Source organism: Alosa pseudoharengus, unplaced genomic scaffold (assembly GCF_046254945.1).
Source record: "Alosa pseudoharengus isolate Yale_2024_CS ecotype anadromous, Long Island Sound unplaced genomic scaffold, YU_APseudo_1.1 YU_APseudo_1.1_scf_11, whole genome shotgun sequence".
NCBI classification, from domain to species: Eukaryota; Metazoa; Chordata; class Actinopteri; order Clupeiformes; family Clupeidae; genus Alosa; species Alosa pseudoharengus.
Window position 1 is genome coordinate 21,406,010 of NW_027468576.1, and position 22,754 is coordinate 21,428,763.

Consider the following 22,754-nt stretch of genomic DNA (forward strand, 5'->3'; position numbering starts at 1 on the left):
CTTTGGTTTTGTTCTTTTTGTTTTTTCCCCCTTCCCCTCCACGACATCTCTGAGAGATGTCTCGACAAGGTTTTTTTTTTTTTTGTGCCTGTTGTTTTGCCCCTCATTTTCAGTCAATACGGCTATTTATTAAGAATATATTGATTTATGTTTAATTAAACTCACTTATTTGCCCTCCTCTGACAACAGATCACTCAAGGAGATCAATATGAGCATATTAAGGGGACGAGGCGAGGCTATGGGTGAGTGCGGTGAGGAGTGTGGAGAACTCAATCCATCTTGAGATCTGCCATTCAGTGCTTCTTGGAGTTACACACCCTATTAAGTTTTTGCGTCACTTGGGGAAGGTAGGCAGAAGGCCAGAGCGGCTCGCAAGTGGTAAATTACCAAGTCAAGCAATCGAACTTCAATTATCATTTGAAATGTCCCAACATTGAGCTTGATCACTGGGAGTTAAGGGTGGATTTAGGCCTCTACTGTATATTGTATGAAGATGCCAACACGTTTTTTCCAGGCATACCTCTGCAAATTCGGGAATTTAAGTACCTGGCAGGCATATCCAGTAGCAATCAACCATTTCTGGGTTTGACTTCCTCAGTGGTTCTAGAGAGAGAGAAAGAAAGAAAGAAGGAAAGAAAGGGAGTGTCATATCTATCATACCTTTTAAACAGCCATATTTTACACCAAACATCTGCTGAACATACATTGCTATGTAAAGCCCTTCCAGTACGGCTTTAAATAATTGCTTATTACATTATTTACAACAAGTTAATTGCCATTGCATTGGAGGTGATTTCAATTCACCCTTGATTGGACTGGCCAACCGTAAATCAATGATCACAGTTGTTCATACCAACACCATTTATTTACATTGACTATCACAAATGATAAGATACATGACTTATTACACTAAGATTATGACACTATTGCCACATGACTTATTGCAGGTTGTGTAAATACAAAAAGAGTCTATTCTCGCATTGAGTGCAGGCATTTGTAAATTTATCCAAGCAATTAAAACATTATATGCTCAAACTGAAAGGTAAAGAGTACTTACATAATGCATCATGCTAGGAACTGACTCAACTTATTCATAAGAACACAATCCATTGTGTGAATCACATAGTATTTAACCACCTTTATTTCCCTCACTGAAGATATCCAAAAGTAATACTTTTTTTTGTCTGGGATGTGATGGAACGGTAAGTAATAGAGGCTGGTCTCACCCAGCACAGTTGGATGCAAGGGCTTGTCTTGCAGCACAATAATGTGATAATAGAATTGTCAAGAGTGACTATCTGAAGTGAAACATCACACTGAATATGAGTCTTTTAGCAGCTCTCCCTTCTTGACCCCCTGGGGCCAGAAACTTCATTATGAGGTGGAGTCACTTTTTTTTCTCTCCTTCTTAAAAGACGGGACCTGTCAGGGGTATCAATGCAGCACACTGTGTGTGTTTGTGCCTTCCCCCACCCTCTCCTATGCCTAAAGATTTTAATAGCGTTGCTCCACATTGTTGCACACTTTTATCTGCACTGTTTGTAATCATAATGTGAGGACATCGGAGGATCACAGAGCTTGTATGTGTGTGTGTGTGTGTGTGTGCGTGTGTGTGTGTGTGTATGCTCGCAGTGCTAGGGAGGTGCACAATTTCCATGGGGATCCCCCAGGCAGCCTCTTTTCATTGTAAGGGACTATCATATTGCAAAAAAAGAAAGAAGGAGAAAGAGAAGTAAGTCATTTGCCCATTTCTGAAGAGCTCATTAAAACAGGCAAAGAACAAACAAAGCTTCTCCTCAGAGACGCCCACCATTCAAAGTCGTCCCATAATTTCCCTCCAGTTTTAATAGTTGAGATAAATTAATTATTCCTCCGTGGAAAACACAGTCTTTTCCATCATCTCTTTTCATTCTGAGGAGAGCAGGATGGATTGATGAGTAGGCCAGGAGAATGGAAGCCATCCCTAGGTGGAATATTGTTGCCTTTGCTATGGGGATAGAAGACTGCACAGTGCAATCATCCAAGAGTAGGGGACAATTAAACCATTAGTATCTGCTTTTGGAGGCCTTTCTAAATGTTATATGTCCCTCTATTGAATCAAGGGGCCGCACATAATTGCACTGTTTTGTCATTTAAAGGCTCTTTGCCCTGTCCAACTTTGTTCAATGTCACAAAGCCACTGGCACTTTCAAGTAACTCTTCTACTCTGCCCAATCTATTGGATCATATAGGTCAATTTCTGTTTCCAAAGACAAAGCCTGGTATTAATGAACCAGGAATGTGCACACCACTGTAAACATTCTATTCTATCCATCAGAAGGTGAAGCATGTTTGAGATTTGTATATTATCTCCTAAAGCTAGCGCTAGCATACAAAATCATTCTTTTAACCATGGCTATTTAAGCTGTTCCACATAAGAACAACAAACCAGTTCCGAGCCAGGTTTCCTCCTACAACCAGAGCCTTGGTCTCTTACAAATATCTTCAGAGCTCCACACTCTGTCTTCTCTGAGGATGATTGACATCACTCAGACATTAATCATTCCTGTGTGATGTGCAAAAGTGGATGTCTGCTCAATCTGATGAAGACATGAGTGAAGAATGGCTGAAGAGTATTGTCTACACCAATCACCTTTCTCTGTTAATGACAACAGTGACTGATTATGCTTGTTGACAGTGAAAGAATGTCCCAATGGTCGCAACAAGATTTTCACAATTGTGTACCATAGAAGGATAAGAGAGTGTGTTGACTCCTCCTGTCTTCATATCCAGAAAACTACTCTGTTTCTTTTTCTCTTCATTATTTTTTTCCTGCAAATTGAGCATGTTAACTCTAACATCTAGACACTCTTGAACAATGGAATTCATATCTGTCTCACTAAACAGCGGTAATAGATAATTTAGACAACACACAGTTATTGCAGTTAACTGTAGGCATTGTTATAGGGTATCATAGGGTAATAACATACAGGCCAGTTCTGTCATTTGAACCTTCTGGTTTTTCACTGTCGAAGGGTTTGACTTCACTTTCACTTATTTCAGGGATTGAACTGTGGTTCCACTGTGGTAGCAAGACTGCATAGTCTACTGTTAGGCTATGTGACAACTGGCATGTGCTTGTCCAATCAACTTAACGAGTACACATCTAAAAAAATAACTACTCTCTTTGTGACTGTTAATCATAATTGGTCATGAATTGTTTTTTTGGAGTTGATGGCCATTGAAAGCTTCGAGTCGAAAATGCAATTATTATAGTGCTCAGAGGATGGCGCCACTATGCAAGAGCTTCGAAAAACAGCAAGTCAGTCAGACAACATAACACGTGTGGATCTTTTTCTCAGCAAACGATTGTCAGGCTATGTCCACTTCCATGTACATGTAAATGTAGAATAAAACATATTAGAAAAAATAATGCATCTGGAACAAAAATAAAACAAATCTCAGAGGGATGCGTGCGCTATTAAAGACATATCCAGTAGGGTACTAAAAATAACACGCATTGCCATTCTCATTTTGTGCGCTGTGTCCTACGACATAGGCTACGTGTTGAAACAACATTGCCAATGGGTAGACAAATACGAAATTAGACCACGAATACAACTGTAGCTCTGTAGGGTCATGTGGATGATTGAATGTAGCAATGTATTTTACGCTGCAATAGTGAATTGGTTACTTACATTGAGTAAAATGTATGATGCAGACTATTTACACTGGCTATAGAAGGGCGTGCCGTTGTGACTTAGGGCTCCAGGGACAGTGTTTTAACTGCGAGAAGCATGCACACTCAACTGCATTTTTCCTTCTTTACTCCGAAGTGTCCAAGCCTATTTTGCATTCTTGTGATTGGCTAGATTTGTTATTCCGCTTGAATGGAGCGCGTCGGTATTGGCTAGCGAGTGATTGACGTCATCCACCAAGAGGAGGTTTAGTTAGGATTTTTCTGCTGTCACTGACACATGTACAGCGACGGCCAACTGCAAACGAGACATTCCGACGGGAGCAGAGCAAGAGGAAAGACGTCCATAATTAATTAACGCGCATTTTGGTCACATTTGTATGGCAGAGACACTACCTGGAAATAACTCACTTCGCGTCACAACTTTGTCATTTTTGGTAGAGAAGCAGCTGTGAAAAGAACAGGAAAGACGGCAAAGCCAGGACTGCTCTAGTGGAAATATAATCTGAAAGCTCCATTTGCCTTTCCCTCCGCAGTTCAACACCATTCAGACGCGCACTATCCAACGGACTTAGTGCGATTCCTCACGGACTGCTGGACCACTGCTATACAAGCCGTCGGTCGACTTCTGTGGGACTGTTGCTTATTACATTTTCGTATTACCCGGCGTGAACTGAAAGATCCAATCATTACACTAAAAAGGGACAAAAGAGGTGGGTGTGCACCAGAGTAATGTTTAATATATTCTGAACTTTCCAACAATGTCAACGTTACTTTAATATCAATGCAACCCATATGATGCAAAAATAACAGCGCATACGAACACAGTTGTTGTTGGTTGGCAGCATTTCAGGACTGCACAAGATAATGAGCGCTCGATTATGTGAATTGAACTCCCTCGTTACTTTGTTAAAATTCAGCAAGACGAAATACAAGACCAGTGTAAAAATGTAGACAGGTTTAGAGCTTCGCTACACAACTATTTACAAAGGGCACCGTCATCCTAAATATATATTAGGCCTATCTGATATTGTTGCTAACGTGTACGGATAGTAATGTGATTTTTGCCAACACCCTTCTTGTTTTGTTTAACCTTCCCTTTCATTTGTAGGGATCCGTTGAAATCCCCGCTCGTCGGTGTTTCTATATTTTCCTGGCTACTTCTAAGACGATGCCTAAATTGTCTGCCCATGTAATTACTTGACTTAGACCATTTAAGTTAAAAGCTCCCCCACCCCCTCTCCAAATCCCCTCTCTACCCAACTCGGAATGAAACTTGAGGACGGTCCGATCTTATTTATCTCAGGAGTCACTTTCGGGGCGGACTTTTTGATTCATCTCTTCTTAGATTTAATCAGCACTGAGGTATTGCTTGTCCCTAAGAGCCTTCCCTAATGGGGTTAGTGAATGCTTCTCTCAGTGCAATGCTTTTCTCCCCCTCCTCTCCTCTCTCCTCTAATTACCTTTCAACAAAGATTTGGCTTAGCTCGCCATGAAGACTGCCTGCCCTACGAAATTGGAAAAGGATTAAAAATTAAAATATCGGTTGAAGACTGAAACAGACATACGTGCACTGCATATAAATAACAACAGTAGCCTAGATAATGGCGAGAGAGGGGAATAAGACGTAGAATGTTACAGTGTTGCAATCATTGAGGACGTGTTGGTTTGTTGTTACATTATAGTGACTCGCCGTATCTTACCATGTAGCTTAGGCTACGTTGTTGACCCAACCATATGACATCAGACGTGCATATGATCGAACTGTGCATGTTTGTCTGGGCCTGGATGTTTTTGAAAGGGGGCTTTTCCCATAGCACGAATAGGGGACTCGCTTTAGGGTGCGCATGCTTTTCTGTTCATATGACTTCCATGGCTTTTCTATTATCAGCGATAACAAGTAGTCAAGGCTACATCCTCAACACACATTGAGCGAAAACATACCGGAGTGTTTGTTGCATTGCGCTATTTAAAAGTCATTTAGACAACTGGACAAAAGCCCCATGCTTTTTTAATTGTTTTACCGAGTGCGTGTTATCAGTGAGAGAGTATTCATCACCGAGCAAGCAATGAGCCGACCTTAGCAACCAGATGAGGGATCAAGGACAGATTAGAGCGCCCAACGATGTTTAAACCTCCAACATTAACGAGTTAGGTTAAGTCGCTGTCAACTCAAGGCATTTTCTTATTTCACTTCATCTCAAAACTATAACACATACTCAAAGGATTGGTCATAGAGTTTGCCCCGACGTCTGACAGCAAGACTTTATCTTGGGTAGATGTGCCTCAGAGAACAGTGACATAGGCTGATCTGCAGCCTGACAAAATTACTCAAGTTTATAAGTTTTCACCACTTTTTAATGTGTTGTCAGGGCAATAATTTGGAGAGTCACAAACCAGGCCCATTGAAGTATTTATTTCAAAATGTTAAAAAGGAACAAAGACTGCAAATTAGGCAACAGGCTTTAAGGGCTAATCCAGTTTGACTTGCGCTGTATGTTTGAGCTTAGCTTTCAGAAGGAGTGAGTGCCTTAGTATATAACAGACAAATAGTGCACACACAATTTAAGCAAAGTGTTCCTTCCTCATTGTTTCCTCACTGAGCGCCTGTAGGCTACGCATAGTCAATACATGTGCTGCCCTGCTTTTGATCTCCTGCCATTGCTGCCTTGAGGACATTGGAGGTGACAGGCAGGTTTCAGAGAGGCCCTGCTAAATGTTTTAATTCTCCGACTGTTTGAATAATTGAGGCCTCCACAGGACCTGATTAGCACCGTGGCCTAATCACAATAAGCCTCAGTGCTGTGGAAACTAATACAGTGGCCAGGGAGCTTCACAGGATGTGTGGTGGCCTCTCTCAAACACAAGAGACTGTTGCTTGAACTTTTGTCACATACCTGACTCTGTACATATTCCCCTAACCGTAGCTCTGTTGTCTCTCTCTTTCTGTGTGTGTGCGTGTATCTGTGGGCATGCTTGTATGTTTACATTTGTGTTGGTATGCATATACCCGTCTTTTTGTCCATATGGATGCATCTGGTATGCATGGATGCATGTATGAATGTCATTTGTGTGTGTCTGTCACACAACAGGGACAATGGTGAACCCAGGAGGAAGTACCCAGCCACCGCCCGTGGGAGCCGGCTCCCTCTCGTGGAAGCGCTGTGCTGGCTGCGGAGGCAAGATTGCCGACCGCTTTCTGCTCTACGCCATGGACAGCTACTGGCACAGTCGCTGCCTCAAGTGCTCCTGCTGCCAGGCCCAGCTGGGCGAGATCGGCACCTCGTGCTACACCAAGAGCGGCATGATCCTCTGCAGAAACGATTACATCAGGTGTGTGTGTGTGGGTGTGTATTTGAGTGTGTGGTTGTGTGTGTGGGGAGGGGGTGTCTGTGAGGTACTAGTTGATTCAGCTCCACACTCAGGTGTGTGTGTGATGGCAAGTGGGTTTGATTGGATGTTTCGCTTAGATATTTTTAGACACAATGCGTAAACCCTGCTGCATTATCTGTAAAGATAGACACGGACATAGACAGCTGGTGCTAGATCATTATTTGGTAATGACAGTGTTATGATCTGATATGAAAGAGATGGCATGCATGGTCTGCATTGGAAAAATTGGACAATTTGTCAGATGAGCTTTCATCGGCTGGTGTGTGTGTGCTCGTGTGTGTGATTGTGGCGACGGCTGTTTTTGACACAAGGAATGAAGAATATGGTGGAGGGAAAAGTTATAGGAGGTTTAATGACCTTATTTTGGACTTTGGAATGCACTTTCCATGGAGAGTGCACATGTTAAAACTCTGCCATTGACATGTCTATTTAAAAGGGAACTCCTAGAAGCTTCTCCTCTCGTAAAGAGAAAAGAGAGAACGAGTTCAAACTGTCGACATGTTGACAGCCTGAGAAGGAGAAGATTCTCTGTTCTGAACATCTGTGATTTTTGCTGGCCTTTGCTTTTTTTTTTACCTCTCTCTCCATCTCTCCATTTAGCAAGAGTGAAAAGAATAGCCTCTTCATTCTTTTGTTTATTTTACCAGACGCTAGAGACTTCTACGGTGTCGGGCAGCGCTGACCTTCAGCTCAGGTGGAATTTAAAAGGGCTTGCTTGCCCTGGTCTGCCATATTTTGTGTATCTGAAACAGACAATTTAATTAGCAAAAAGGACCCTTTTAAATATTTATGTAAGTGCATCTGACACTTAAGCAGAGGCCGGTGACGGCTCTCTCATTCAGCTAATGTGGCATGGCTACCCCTGACTGCCTGACCGCTCGCTTGCGCGACTACTTTATCCCGAGAAGGACATACGGGAAGGGGAGTCGGGGAGAAGAGGGCCAGGCTGTAGGTGGGGGTATTTGGTAACACTTGCTTACTCTGCGATGGGTTTAAAGAAGTTTGTTTTGTTCCATTTAGGTAGAGATATTGTAAGTCTTCAAAGAAGATAGTCACACTTCAGTTTTACTTAGATTTATTTTAGCATATTATTATATATGATGGTATTAATCCTGACTTTGATATTTAATTAAGAAATCACTACCCCACAAGAAATCATAGTCTTGTTATTTTATGCTGGAGGCCATGACTAAGATATTTCAAGATACCTCGGAAGTCCACAAACAGCATGGCAGCCGTGTGGACCATGTGCGAGCAGCAGCGTGAACTGAACTTTCCTCGTCGTCGAAGAATGGCCTGTTTGGCAGGAGCAGGCTCCTGAACGGTTGGCCAAAGCTCAGATGGATGGATGTCAGTGGACAGATAGAGAGAGGGAGAGAGACAGAGAGAAGGAGGACGAGAAAGGGAGAGGTAGCAGGACGAGCCCAAAACTTTCAAGAGCGCCTTCACTCCTTCCACTATCTGCATGGGATCAAGTCAAAGGGACACCTCGCTCGTAATGGGGCCTGCAACCTAATTAAAATGAGGGTAAGCGAGAGAAGAGAAAAGGAGAGACAGACAGAGAGAGAGAGAGAGAGAGAGAGAGAGAGGGAGAAAGAGACAGTGCATACACCTTTCCACTTGTAATGAGTGTGCCCTGCTGGAAGAATGGAACTAAAACACAGCTCGGCACAAGCCTGTGATCTGGATAAGAGATAAGAGAAACACACACACACACACACACACACACACACACACACACACAAAGGAAAACATCTGACAGTGAGTCCACACAATTAAAAGCTTTAATTAGAGTCCCCCTCCATTTTCCTTTAGCCCTGATGGGTTTTATCTAATGAGATCTGGTCCCTGGCTCCACTCTGCTCCCAATGACGTGTCCGAAATGAATGAGAGCCACATTGCAAACAAAACATTTAATTAACCAAATTGGCTTTTGAGACAGAGTGGAAGGGAGGGAGTGAGAGATAGGGAAAGAGAGAGTGAGATGGAGAGAATGAAGGACGAAGAGGGGGAGAGGGAGAGAAAGAGAGAGAGAGGGAGGATTATTGCAAAGGCCAGATGCCTCCAAGGCTTTAAAGGAGCCACTCTTATTTTTGTAATGGATTATTAAATTGCCCTCGCAGTGTAAATAATGGTGTTATATCTCCATGCTGTCACAAATGCTGCCAGTGTTGTTTTTTTTTGTTAAAAAAAGGGAAAAAAGCAAAGAGAAGAAGAGGAGGAGGGGGATAAAAAAAGTGGAGGGATTGATTTGGACACATGAGTGAAGATGCATTGCATTACGCCTAATGGGAGATGCTGCAGATGACCTGGAATGATAGCCATCACATATCAATCACGCACAAGGCCGCCGCTTTTACTCGTGTGTGTGTGTGTGTGTGTGTGTGTGGGCTGTTTGCGTGTGCAAAAACAAGCAAAGCAAAGCAGAGGCCCAGCCCACTGGAGGCCCACAGATGATACAGATTTGGTGAGCTTTAGCCTTAAAGTGTGTGTGTGTGTGTGTGTGGGGGGGGGGGGGGGGGGGGGGGGGGGGGTTGGAGCTGAAGCCATGATTGCTTTGGATCATTTTGTGTATATGCCAGAGGTGGTATTATATGTGTGGGGTTACTGTAATAGAGAGAGAGAGAGAGAGAGAGATTGAAAGAGTGGGAGGGGGACAGAGAGAGGAGAAACAATTTAGGTAGCTAGCAATCATGTAGCTTGGAGATTGAGGGGGAAAATGTTGTCCCTTTAATTGAATAGGCCTTGGTAATTAAATGGCACTTTTCCAATAGAATGTGCTAGGTAAATCTAATAGTTGGGTTATTTAATATCACTTTGAAGCCTGCCCACTCCAGGACTGTGACAGCATGAGAGCATGTGAACTATGAAGGCCAGAGAGGGAGGGGAAGGGGGGGAATAAAATTGGGACCGCCAAAATTAATTAAATCGTACGCAATTTAGGAGAAACGTTTATCTTGATTTGTCATAACAGAATTAATTCAAGGCCCTCAATACACTTGGGGTCCAGATCTGTTACTCTGAATTAACCAAGTGTAATTTGGCTGTTTTTGCTGCCCTCAACCCCTCCTACTGACACCCCCTCTATCTCTCTTCCCTGCCACCCCCTCTCTTTCTCCCTCTCTCTTCTCTGTCTCTCTCTCTTTCTCCCTCTCTCTCTCTCCCCAGCCCTAATGCTGCCTTGCCATTATGCAAAGCCCTTAGTTAAGTATCAATATGGCCTAGTGCTTTTAAGGTGCTTTGGCTGCTGATGCAGAAAGGCATTTTTTAATGGACTGTGTCGCAGGAATCATTGTTGTACCACTCTGCTCCCCCCCTCCCCACACACACACTCTCTCTCTCTCACACACACACACCACCCTGTGCTGAGAGGTTCCGTCGGACAGGAGGGCCAATGCCAGATGGCCGAGCAGGATGTTGCTCCATGTTGCACTTTGTTGCATTCCTCCTTGCTGTTATTATCACAGGCAAGCAGCAGAGACTTTGCTTGCATTGCTTCAGACTTTGTATGTGCTGACGAGAAGAAGTCTTGTACCCCCACCCGTCATTCTGAAAAGAGACAAGTAGTTGTTGTTTGTTAGTCAAATGGAACAATCCTTTGACAAGGCAGGCCTTCAGAAAGGGTGTAAAACAACAAGAGCAACAACAACAAAACAAGTGGCCACCCTTTGAAATCTACCCATTTGAAAAGGGGCCAGAAAGGCAATCTGCAAATCTATTTTCCTCATTGCATTGAAAGATCCTTGGCCTTAATAACATCAAACAGAGAACCCCCCCACCCCCCCTTACCCCAACATTAGGCTCAGTGGAGGAGGGGTATATTTTTTTTAAGCCCTAACCCATGGAGACTGATAGGAACCTGAGTGAGTGCCCTGGAGCTTGCAGGCCTTTAAATCAAACACTATCAGCAGAAGCCATCCCCTGGTCAAGTCATTAACCTGTCATGTTTAGAATTCCCCTGATAAAATGTAATGGTTACTGACTAAGCTAATCTTTTGAGTCCTTTTGGTTAACATTTCTGTGTATACGTAAGAGTGCTGTTGAAAATTCCCCCATGAAGAAATACATACAGAGCAATCGTAAACACAGTGAGGTATGCAGATCAGTAAATGGAGTGTAAAAATATGTTGAGTTATTAGTTGAAATTTAGAATGTTCTCTTTTAAATTAGGAACGTAAGTTGATCATTCAGATCATGTGTGATTACCGTTGTGTGTTTTATCCAACAAGACGAGGCAGTGGGTTTGTTTCTGAGGCGCTGAGGTCTTTCTCCCTCGTCTGGTGGAGGCGCTGGCTAGGTTTTGTCTGAGGGAACCGTGTCCTCCTCCTCCTCCTCCTCCTATTTGCGGCTGGCCAGTTGGCAGATCCGCGCGGCAAAAAAAAAAAACGCTCTCCGCACAACAGCGGCGTCTCCGCGAGGTGTTGGCTTGACGTTTGCCACCTCATCTGGCACTGGAGCCAGAGCAGCGGAATCGCACGGCTGTCGTCGGGACCTCCAACTAATTACTTTTGAAATTGAGTTTTGATTGAGCTTTTCCAATCGATTGCCACGGCAACGCGTGTCTCCGGCTCCCTGTAAAGAGGTTTTTTTTTTTTTTTTAAATGAGATGCTGTCACAGCTCCCCCTCTCAACTCTGCCTTCTTACATTTTGAGTATGTTTAGAGAACGTTTAATTTTCTTTATGCATGTGTTACTGTGAGACCAAATAAGGTAATACAGACATGCAAGATTCCTTTGATGCTTGTGCCCTCATCATATGTCTCAATTCATGGTGTAATGGAACAGAAGGAGAGCTAGCTAAATCACGGAATGCAAATTCTACAATAATAATGGAAAAAAAAGAAAAACAATTATTGTAAAAACTGCATGAAACCTGTGTTGAATTTTGAGGTCAGTGTTGTACATAATTAACCTTCATTTCTTTGGCATTTGTTATTTTATTTTCTCTCTCTCTCTCTCTCTCTCTCTCTCTCTCTCTCTCTCTCTCTCTCTCTCAAATTGCTCATTAGCCGTAGGAGCCAAATGTCTTCATGTGCAGGCACACTCACACACCAGCCTCAAACTAACCACTCCCCTCTATTCCCCGTATCTCTCTCTTCTTCCCCTCTCCCTCTCCCTCACTTCCTCTCTCTCCTTCTCTCCCTCTCTCCCTCCCCCTCCTTCCTGAGCATGTCAGATGCTGTGGTCTTATTTGATTGCATAGGAAAAGTGCAGTGATAGAGCAAACACCCGGTGAGATATGATGACAAATGGGCCCAGATCCCGGTAAATTACTTTCTGCTCAAATCGAAATTTCATTCAGTTTGTTGCTTGGGTGAGATGAAGTAATCTAAATTGTGGACTCCGAAGGTAGATAGAAGGGAAGCCGGAGCAAGCATTTCATTATCAAGTGGCACCATGAGGAGGAGGAGGAAGGGGGGAAGAGAGAGAGAGGAGGGATAGAGAGAGAGAGAGAGAGAGATAGAGGAAGGGAGCGGTAGAAGGAGAAGGTTAGGGACGAAAGAGATGAGCAGAAGCAAATCTAAAGTGTTGACACCATGATTGAAAAGGTTAACCCCATGCACATTATATATCAGCAGCGGGGAGCTGGAGGCTTCTAATGGAAACACGGGCCTGACAGAACGCCAGCCCGAGCCCTAATGGCCAAAGCAGTGGTGTCTCTGCCTAGATGTACAATCAAATCCTCTTAGTCTCTGATTGCTTATGTTCCCTGGTTATTATTAGGTAGCAAAAAAAGAGAGAAAGGGGGAGAGAGAGCCCGTGTCAAAGGTAATGCTTAGTGCATGGACTCCAGAAGCACTGAATGGTGGATTTGAACTTTTTTTTCCTGGTATTGTTGTGATTTCGTATTTCCTACTATTGGAAATGGCATTGAGATGGGTGGATTTTTATGTATTTTTTTCCTTTTTGAAAAAAGAACACATGCATTTATGTACTGGTGTGCGTCATCAGTTACCACAGGGCTGAGGGCTGGGCTGGGCTGTTTTTTTTTTTTATTTCTTTTTAGAAAGACCAGACTCTCTGAGGGCTTTCAGCCCATACAAACACAAATGTGTTTCTATGGGCAAACACGACTCATGCATGTACTCTATGCTCATCTGATTTAGTCATTTTGTGACGTCAACTTTCCAATACCATACACTGCTGCGGTAACACAGTCGAATTTCATCAACATGGCCTTTGTTTATCTGGCTATGTAGTCTTTGTACGTATATATGTTGAGTGTATATTATACTGTACAGTTACACGTATACACAGTTACTCGGTCCTAACTCGTGTGTGTTTCTGTGTGTGTTAACAGGTTATTTGGGAACAGTGGGGCGTGCAGTGCGTGCGGACAGTCCATCCCAGCGAGCGAACTGGTCATGCGGGCACAGGGCAACGTGTACCACCTCAAGGTGAGTCGGCCTCGGCTATCAAAGCAGATAAGGTGAAATAAAGCAGAGCAACTATCAGATTCTGCGTGGCACATTGTAGCGTTGTGAAGCACAGATGACTCGCCCAGCTGCAACAGAGTAAATTGCATAGTTTAGAGTGTTAGTACAGCACAAACCTAAATTATAAATCAGAGCACACAGAATGGGGCGCAGCACAGAAATCTCACCTTCCCACCTTAGCATACCTCCAGCATGGCGGAAAAAAGAAACACACAACTGGGCCCTTAACAAGCGAAAAGAGAGAAAGAGAAAAAAATCCAAATGGGAATCATGGAAGACGAAAGGAAATGAACATTTAATTTTAATCCTTTTATTAATCCCTCGTCTGGGGATTTATCTGTTATAAAGTTAAGAGCCTGGAAACAGCTTATGCAGATCAATTCACATGTAAATAGAGTACATCTGTTGTAATAATTGCATTATTACTAATGTATTAGTCACTGAGTATCTGAGCTGGCAAATGATTCACCAGGATGAACGCATTAGAGTACTTTTTCTCCTTTAGCTTGCCCGGGAAGACATTTGTTGCACGTCTTTTTTTTGGAAGCGACACGACTTTGTCATGATACCACAACATGTCGGGCTGGACGCTGTTCATGAATTTCCATGACTCACTTTACCTTATTCAACACAGCAGCAAAAACAAGCTCTGTCTCGGCATTTGAATCAACACAAAATATATACTATATATAGTTCAACTATATACTTTACTTGTTTATTTGAGTATATCCTGTCATTCTACAGCATTGTATGGACAGTGATTATAACATGGTAAAACAAAACTGACAGCAAAACAGCATACCTAAAATTCTCCTATTCATTCACAAAGCAGCTATTCACTGACCCATCAGTCAAATAAATTCAGTTTGACATTGAGAATATGAAATCAACTTTTTGGCATAACGTTCAGATACAGGGAAGTTCAGTAGCAGAGCCATTAAAAATAAAGTGAATGTGGAGAATAGTTTTCTCCTTTTTAGAATGATAAGGACTCTGCCATTAAGCTATACGTAAAGCTTACACTAATAACTTAAGAATATTGTGTTTTGCCATATTAATAGTTGGAAGCAAAATGGTTGACTACAAAGCATTTCCAATCATCTCCAAGGTTTTATTAATTTTGTCATTTGGTGTGGGCGGGTGATTGAATTAATTAAAGGATTATTGTGATTTTTTTCATCTTTACTGCATTTGATGGTAGTGTTCTATATTCTCAGCATCACTGCATATGTGACTTACAAATCTGCTTACTGACTCTTGTGACTGTGGCAGTGTTAAGAAGGCAATGAAGGGCATTGTGGCTAACATAGACTTGTGTTCTCTCTCCCCTGTGCAGTGTTTCACGTGTTCTACCTGCCGGAACCGGCTCGTCCCCGGTGACCGGTTCCACTACATCAACGGCAGCCTGTTCTGCGAACACGACAGACCCACAGCACTCATCAACGGGCACTTGAGTTCACTGCAGACGAATCCACTACTGCCAGACCAGAAGGTAACCCTCCCCCTCCTCTCCCAACTGCCTCCTCCTCCTCCTCCTCCTCTTCCTCTCTGGCAGTCAGCTTGCTCTCAGTGGCCTGTCCCACTGTCTCTCCTCCAATTCTCTGCCTCCTCCTCCGCCTCCTCCTCCTCCTCTGCCATGGTCACACCATCTGATTAGGCACAATCACGACTGTGTGTGTTGGTGAATTAGTTGGAGTGTTTTCCTTTCGTTTTTGTTAAGCTTTTTTGCCAGCCCATGTACCCATGAATATGGACACGCAAACGCACATGAATAACTAAAATGTATAATTATGTAAACAAATACTAAGTGGGTGGTGATGCCCAGTTGTGGTTGTGTGTGCTGTTTTTTTTAGTGAGTTACTTAGTTTTTTGTCCCTGTGGGGAAATTCATTTTCACAGATCTGTAAAATAGCGCCATCACATACACAAAATATATCATCACACAACAATAGATTTTCATACAGCCCATGAGACAGCAGAGATTTGAACATAAAAACACTTGGACACATTAACACATAACACGTTTGTTTGTAAGGCTAAGCGAGTGTGAGCGCTGTAGCGTGCAGCCAGGACGGGAGCAGCCCTCTCTTTCTCTCTCTCTCTCCTGCTCTACCTCTCTCTCCTGCTCTACCTCTCTCTCTCTATCCCACTCTACCTCTCTCTCTCTCCCTCTTTCTCTCTCTTTCTCTCTCTCTCTCTCTCCCTCTCTCTCCCCCCCCCCTCTCTCTCTATTTGTACCTGTCCAGCCCCATCAGTCCTGCTTAACGAAGCCTCAGGCCACAGCCCGGAAGTGCCGAGCCACGCCGAGCCATGTCACCCAGAGAGCTAATTTGTATCAATTAATGTCAACCTCCAATGAGAGGCCTGCTAACGCAAGCCCAAGCATGGGCAGGAGACCAGAAAGCAGAGCTGTGTGTGTGTGTGTGTGTGTGTGTGTGTGTGTGTGTGTGTGTGTGTGTGTGTGTGTGTGTGTGTGTGTGTGTGTGTGCGTGTGTGTGTGCGCGTGTGTGTGCGCGTGTGTGTGCGTGTGTGTGTGTGTGTGTGTGTGTGTGTGTGTAAGCGTGAAGGTTTTGTTTGTGTATACGCACATGCATGTGTGTATGAACATGCGTCGAGAGGGGGGAAAAGTTCATCGTGACTCATTCTGATTGTGTATTGATGACATTGACTCATTCACTCCACAGTGCAATAACCCTCTGCAAATATATATTAAACCTTATTGACCAAAGACAATTTTTGAATGGCCCATGGATTTTTCCACGGCTCGGACTTCTGGGGCATTAGCCGAGTGGCATTCGGCCCCCTTTTGCACTGTGCCGCCGAAAGCTTTTGCACCACTCGTCTGGGCCAAGAAAGGGGGGAAAATCGCATTTATTTCACAAAGCATTTCAGAACAACAAGACGGATGCTTAGAAGTCTGGCCTGATGAATGCCTGAGAAAGCACTTGATCGGAGCTATTTTTAATGAGCTTTACGATACTTTATGCGTCAGTCTAAGCTTGTCATATGCCACACAGTCTTATGTGGTTTGCTGATTTCACCCCGTATCCCAGTTTTGGTCATTCTTTCGTCATCTCTCTCTCTCTCTCTCTCTCTCTCTCTCTATCTCTCTCTGTCTGTCTGTGTACTGTGGACTTTGCATTGCCCTTACAGACCTGCAATCTTAGTAGAACAGGAACGAGACTGAGGAGGAGAGGGCAGTGCTGGCCATGCAGAAGCCTGTGTACGTAGCTTAGGGTGGAATGTCGGCAGTGGTGGCGGATGGATTGTTTAGTCTGCTAACTGGGCTATCGGATCGCACAGGGTCCTGCTAACGAGGCCTCGCAAGGCAGAACGTCCCTTTTACTCCGACGCAAAAAGTGTGCGAGTGAATGATGGAGATGTCTGGAGGACTCTGATGGCTGGCAGAGAAAGGCGAGACGCCCGCCCGCCCGTGCGCGTGTGTGTGTGTGTGTGTGTGTGTGTGTGTGTGTGTGTGTGTGTGTGTGTGTGTGTGTGTGTGTGTGTGTGTGTGTGTGTGTGTGTGTGTGTGTGTGTTTCACCTTGACTAGGTGATGCTGCAGTGGCAGCGGGGATGGTGGCGGGATGGAGGCGTAGAAGAGTGGTGTTGTTGGGGCGGGGGGGGGGGGTGTTGGTTGTGGTGAGAGTGGGATGCAAAGAGCTCCATTAAGCCCCCCTCCCTCCTCACCCTCTCTCCACCCTCACAGCCATCAGAGGGCCTTTTAAGGCCTTGTCACTTTAACAAATCAGCGCTAAGAGCACCTCGCGTTTCAAATTGAAAGCCTTTTGCATTATCTAGCTTAATTTTAAATGTCTGGTTAAGCCCTGCTCTCTCTCTCTCACTTTCTCTCTCTCATTTCACTTACTCACTTACTCCCTCTCTCTCCCTCGTTCCCTCTCTCCCCTCACTCTTCTCTTGACTCGCCCGCACCGCGTCTGCCGCGGTAAATATGAGGCCTCATTGTTTATTTATGTGCCGACATCAATTGTAGTGAAAACACCTGAATTATTAATGCTAAAATGCAATCTGAATATTGGCCCACGCTGCCTTAATTATAGCGAGGAGAGAATTCTTAAATATGCGCAGACACCTCCCTCCACACCAGAAGAAAAAATAAATAAATAAACAACACGGGTGGGGTGGGTTGGGGGGGGGGGGGGGTGGCTGCTGCACTCCTTAATACACTGCCACCCAGCCGGGGCAGCTGGGAACTGATGGAGGAGGAAGTATTATTAAATGTGAATCTCTGACTTTGTTTATTTCCTTTATTTGTTTATTTACCCATGTTGTTTTCTTGTGGACTGCTGGAGGGTTTGTGCTGTTCGGTGTGTAGCAGCTTAGGCGCTGCACAGTCCTAACCAGACTGGACATGTGCTGGCCAGAACTAGCCTCAGGTTGGGTGCTAGGGTTATGGAGTTGAGGAGGTAACAGTGAGCCATACCATCAGGAGGAAAGGAGAGTAGAAGAAGAGAGAAGGAGAGAGGAGAGTAGAAGAAGAGAGAAGAGTAGAAGAAGAGAGAAGAGTAGAAGAAGAGAGAAGGGGAGAGTAGAAGAAGAGAGAAGGAGAGAGAAGGAGAGAGGAGAGTAGAAGGAGAGAGGAGAGTAGAAGAAGAGAGAAGAGTAGAAGAAGAGAGAAGGGGAGAGTAGAAGAAGAGAGAAGGGGAGAGTAGAAGAAGAGAGAAGGGGAGAGAAGAGTAGAAGAAGAGAGAAGGGGAGAGTAGAGAGGAGAGTAGAAGAAGAGAGGAGAGTAGAAGAAGAGAGAAGGGGAGAGTAGAAGAAGAGAGAAGGGGAGAGTAGAAGAAGAGAGAAGGGGAGAGGAGAGAGGAGAGTAGAAGAAGAGAGGAGAGTAGAAGAAGAGAGGAGAGTAGAAGAAGAGAGAAGGGGAGAGTAGAAGAAGAGAGAAGGGGAGAGTAGAAGAAGAGAGAAGGGGAGAGGAGAGAGGAGAGTAGAAGAAGAGAGGAGAGTAGAAGAAGAGAGAAGGGGAGAGGAGAGTGATCTGCCAGGAGAGCAGCAGGGAGAGGAGGGGACTGGAGAGAACTGGAGTGAAGAGGGGCAGCACACACTCACACACACACACACTCGCTCACTCACTCACACACAAACTCACTCACTCACTCACACATGCACAGACATTCACACCCACACAACCACACACCCACATGCACAGCACACACATAAACACATAAACACTCACACACTCTTTGGCCGGATATGAACGCTCTCTCTTTTTTCTACACCCCCCCCCACCCCCCCCATTCTCCTCCTCCCCCTCCTCCCTCCCTCTCATGTGCGATTTCATGGTGACATAATTGGTGTTGTCCGTGTCTGTGGCACAGGACATTTGATGCTCATTTATTAAGAGGGGCTTCCTGGCTCCTTGGCCTCTAATCTCTTTGTTCAGGACAGACAAATTACCTTTCTCATGCCAAGCCTCCACCCAGGGGAGCCCAACCTTCCCAGCCTCCGTCATTTTAATTAGCCCCCCGAAAGTGGGGGGTGGTGGAGGAGGTGGAGGTGGGAGGGAGGGGAGGGGAGAGAGGAAGGAGGAGGGGGTTTGCAATTACTAATAGACTGCAAACCCTCTTAGTAATTTGAGGAAAGGAGGGAAAAGTAAATTGCCCCCTAGAATCTTAAAAACAAAAGAAAGGAGATGAAGAATGAGAGAGAGAGAGAGAAGGGGGAAAGAGAAGAGAAGAAGGGGGTCAGTAGGAGGAAAAAAAGGAAAAGTCATTCTTGCTGCCTGTGAAAACAGCACAATGGGGCAGACAAGAGCATAATTGTGTTCCTTTTTTCCTCTCTCTCTCTTTCCTTCGCTCTCTCTCTCTCTCTTTCTCTTTCACTCTCTCTCAGCATTTTTCTGCTTCACAGAAACTCAACACCCTGGGGGCGGTGTTTTGAGTGTTGTTAAAATTACACGAAACAGACAGTGAGAGAGAGAGAGAGAGAGAGAGACAGGAGGACTTTACACGCCGCGCCTTTGAGTTAACGTGCAGGAAACAGAGTGGCAGATGGCTCCTGAAGCCTGGCTGATCAATAAATGTAACGTGGGGGGTGGAGGGGGGGGGGCTGCTCAGGGCGGCCTGGCAGGGGTGCGATAGTGTTCCACCGCTCCGAGATGTCATTGCGGAGGCGGCCCCCAGTTGAACGCCCCCGTCTCATTAGCGACGGAGCAGCAGCGGGCAGGCAAGCTAGCGGGACGGTGGTGGCGTGTCGATGGCCGCAAGTGTCCAGGTGTAGGAGGCGGGACATCCTGTCTGGACTGATGGGCAGCAGTTTCCTGTTTGGGCTTTGAGGAGGTGCTTAGATGGAGAGGTTGCAGAGACAAAAAGCTGAAATGATAAATCCTTTTCCCACCATCACCTACTGTGTATTCCACTACCACTCATTTGTTGGAAATTGACTGTTGTGAATTGTTTGAATTGTTGTCTGAACGTTATGATTGGTCAAGTGATCGCTGACGTCTTTTTCATCTTGTCCCTTGTGTCCGTCTCTCAGGTTTGTTAGGAGGAGGCTTGCAGCAGGAAGCAGGATGTGTGCCTTCATTTCAGCCCTCGCTCACCCTCGTGCTCAAGACGTCTCGGAACCCCCTGCCCCCCACCCCAGCCTGCCCGCCTGCCCGCTGGCAGTCCATCCGCTGCTCCCCCTGCCCCCTGCCCTGGTCTCTGGTCAAATCCTCGCTCTCCAGAATCTCTGTCCTCCAGAGGCCACTCGCCTGAGCCGGCCCTACAGAGCTCCGCTGCTTCAGCACCTTAAGCAGCCCCAGCAGTCGAGCCGCCCAGGCAACTACCCCGAGTCCCATCGCCTGCCGAGGTCCAGCAGAATCCTGACCCCCTCCTTCTCTCCCAGTGCCCCCCCCCCCCCCCCCCCAACTATACACACATTTTCAATCGCAAACAGACCCCCCTCCCACACACACACCACATGAGGCTCTGTGCAAATGTGCACTGGAGAGAACTCTCTGAGGACTCCATGAACCTGGACTCAAAAGAGACTGCTCAGAGCCAGAGGAACTCCGACACACGGAGAGAGAGAGAGAAAGAGGAAGATAAATGGACGGATGGAGATCCAGACTTGGATGACAACAGGACATCTCTGGTTGAGAGAAAAGGAGAGAAAATAAGGCAGGGAGAAAGAGAAAGTGAAAAAGAAGTGCGCAGAAGGAAATAGAAGACAAAAGAAGCTAATCAACTACAGCATTTTTTCTTCTTCTTTTTGTTTCCCCAAAAATCTGCAATTGCTTGTTTGTGTCCGTTTTTGAAAATTGTTCGGGGTGGGGCGACCTGACTTGTCCTGTACCATATTCCTTTCCTTTTAACCATTTTGCTTTCTTATCTATCCTCCTTTTTCTTTCATGACATGGTATCTTCTCGCTCTATATTTTAAGTGTTGTAAAAGGGAATGTGTTTCATTTTGGGGTGATATAAAAACAAAAAAAAACAAAAGACTGGGTTAACAAGAAGTCCCGGTGGCTTTTCTTTTGTGCGAAAATCTAATCACGAACACTCTTGGTGTATTTGTAAAAAAAAGAAAAAAAAAAACTACCATGTATGTATGCATGTAAATGTTTTTCGTCCAATGTGGCTACAGTACAGTCTGCTCCCAGTAAACACAACTTAGCCATACCCCTCCCCCTTCCAATCCTGAAACCACTCCAAACATGACACAGACAAACAGACAGACAGACACACACGGACTGACTGACAGACAAATAGACAGACAGACAGACATATAAACATGAAGATCATAGTTGGTAAAGTAGAAATTTTCACCAACGTATAATGCTGAATGAGAGAGAAATCTATTTGTGATATTTTCAGAGACGTTTGCTCCAGTATGGTGTATTTAATTAATAAAAATTAAGATACAAAAGGAACTGTTGTCCTCGCTCGCTTGATGCCAACTTCATTGTGTGCGTGTCAGTGTATGTGTGTTAGACAAAAATTGAATATGAAGTCCTCCATTTGGCTGTCACCCAACAGAGAGGAATTATGACAAGTTTACTTGAACTTGACCCCCTCAGCCTGACAGGGCTCTGCGCCTTTGACATTAAACTCCGGCGGCGGGCGTAGCGGCAGTCTCGTCAAATGTCCTTCCTTTTCACTTTTAATTGCCTCCATCGATTCCTGTACTCTTTGGTGCCCGGTTGTGGCACCGCACATCTTAGATTACCTGTCTGGGAAGCACTTTGCGACAAAGACGCCGATCTCTTCCCTCGCTCCTCTTACACACACACATATACAATCACGTGGGCCCATGTTGCCACTCACCTGGTCTCATCACATTCCCCTTTTGAGATGTTTTTGTCTTCAGGTGGAGTGTTATTAACCCAGCAACATACATATTTCAACTTATTAAAGTCCTCATAAAGGCTCTTATTTTCAGCCTCTCTCAAGCCATATCACCTTCTAACACCCTCCACACACACATACACGGTACATGTATACACATATTCACAATTATGAATGCTGATGGCGGCCATCTAATTGAGGAAGGATAAGCATGCCTCCTACATCACCCTTGTGTCCCCTCTATTGGGAACGTGTAGCTCCTATTTATCCCAGCCTGAGCTTGATACAGATGGACAGAAAATGGTCCTTTGAAGATTTAATTACCTCTGAAAAGAAAGAGGGGGGTTCGTTCCCATTTTGCTCTAAAGTGAATGGACTATTTGGCGAACAAATCACCATTTGAAGCCCTGAGCAATAATGGGGATGAAGAAGACAAGGCTCAAGGCATTCTGGGAAACATTTAGAGAAGCTCGCTGTAACATCAGAGGCCTTGAATTTAACTCTGTTATTATTACAGGTTTGCTTTTGTTCATTTTGTTTTTGTTTCTTTTAGCTCTATTTTTGTTTGTTTTTTCTTTGGCAAAGATTTTGAACAATGCCGATGGAACAACTGACCATCTGTTTTATGAAGCCTTTTACCATTTTCCATCATATGGAAATGGTTGGAGTATGTGTGTGCAGGGGCGATATAGTGTGGGGGTTTTAATGGTTTACCCCATGCTATCATTTGCTGTAAAAATTAGGCTCCTTTTCCCCCCATTTCTGTGCCGTTGTCAGGGATAACACTGGAATAATCCCCACAGAACAGGTGTGGCGGTAACCCTTCCCCTCAATTGCATCAGGAATTGAAATAAGCCTCGCCATTAAACACAGATCTCTAAGCTAAGCGTTTCCCCAGAAACTTCCGGACCGTTCCACACTTGTAAAAGCCACGTGGAATGTCTCCAGTTCAGAGAGCG

The 22,754-nt window shown here is 44.7% G+C and overlaps 1 protein-coding gene across 1 annotated transcript; it reads left to right on the forward strand.

The window, feature by feature from the left end:
• Positions 1-3,969: 3,969 nt before the first annotated feature.
• On the forward strand, positions 3,970-20,368 carry LOC143116988 (LIM domain transcription factor LMO4). Its single transcript, XM_076278409.1, has 5 exons — positions 3,970-4,389; positions 6,769-7,009; positions 13,371-13,467; positions 14,843-14,998; positions 20,003-20,368. Exons 2-5 carry the CDS (start codon positions 6,774-6,776, stop codon positions 20,009-20,011), a joined length of 498 nt encoding a protein of 165 aa, XP_076134524.1. The 5' UTR covers positions 3,970-4,389; positions 6,769-6,773; the 3' UTR covers positions 20,012-20,368.
• The last annotated feature ends 2,386 nt before the right edge of the window (positions 20,369-22,754 follow it).

Bases quoted from the DNA above. Each gene is read 5' to 3' on its own strand.
- LOC143116988 (XM_076278409.1), top strand. From the start codon at position 6,774: ATGGTGAACCCAGGAGGAAGTACCCAGCCACCGCCCGTGGGAGCCGGC. The intron at 7,010-13,370 runs GTGTGTGTGTGT...GTGTGTTAACAG, and splicing joins TGCAGAAACGATTACATCAG to GTTATTTGGGAACAGTGGGG. The intron at 13,468-14,842 runs GTGAGTCGGCCT...TCCCCTGTGCAG, and splicing joins GCAACGTGTACCACCTCAAG to TGTTTCACGTGTTCTACCTG.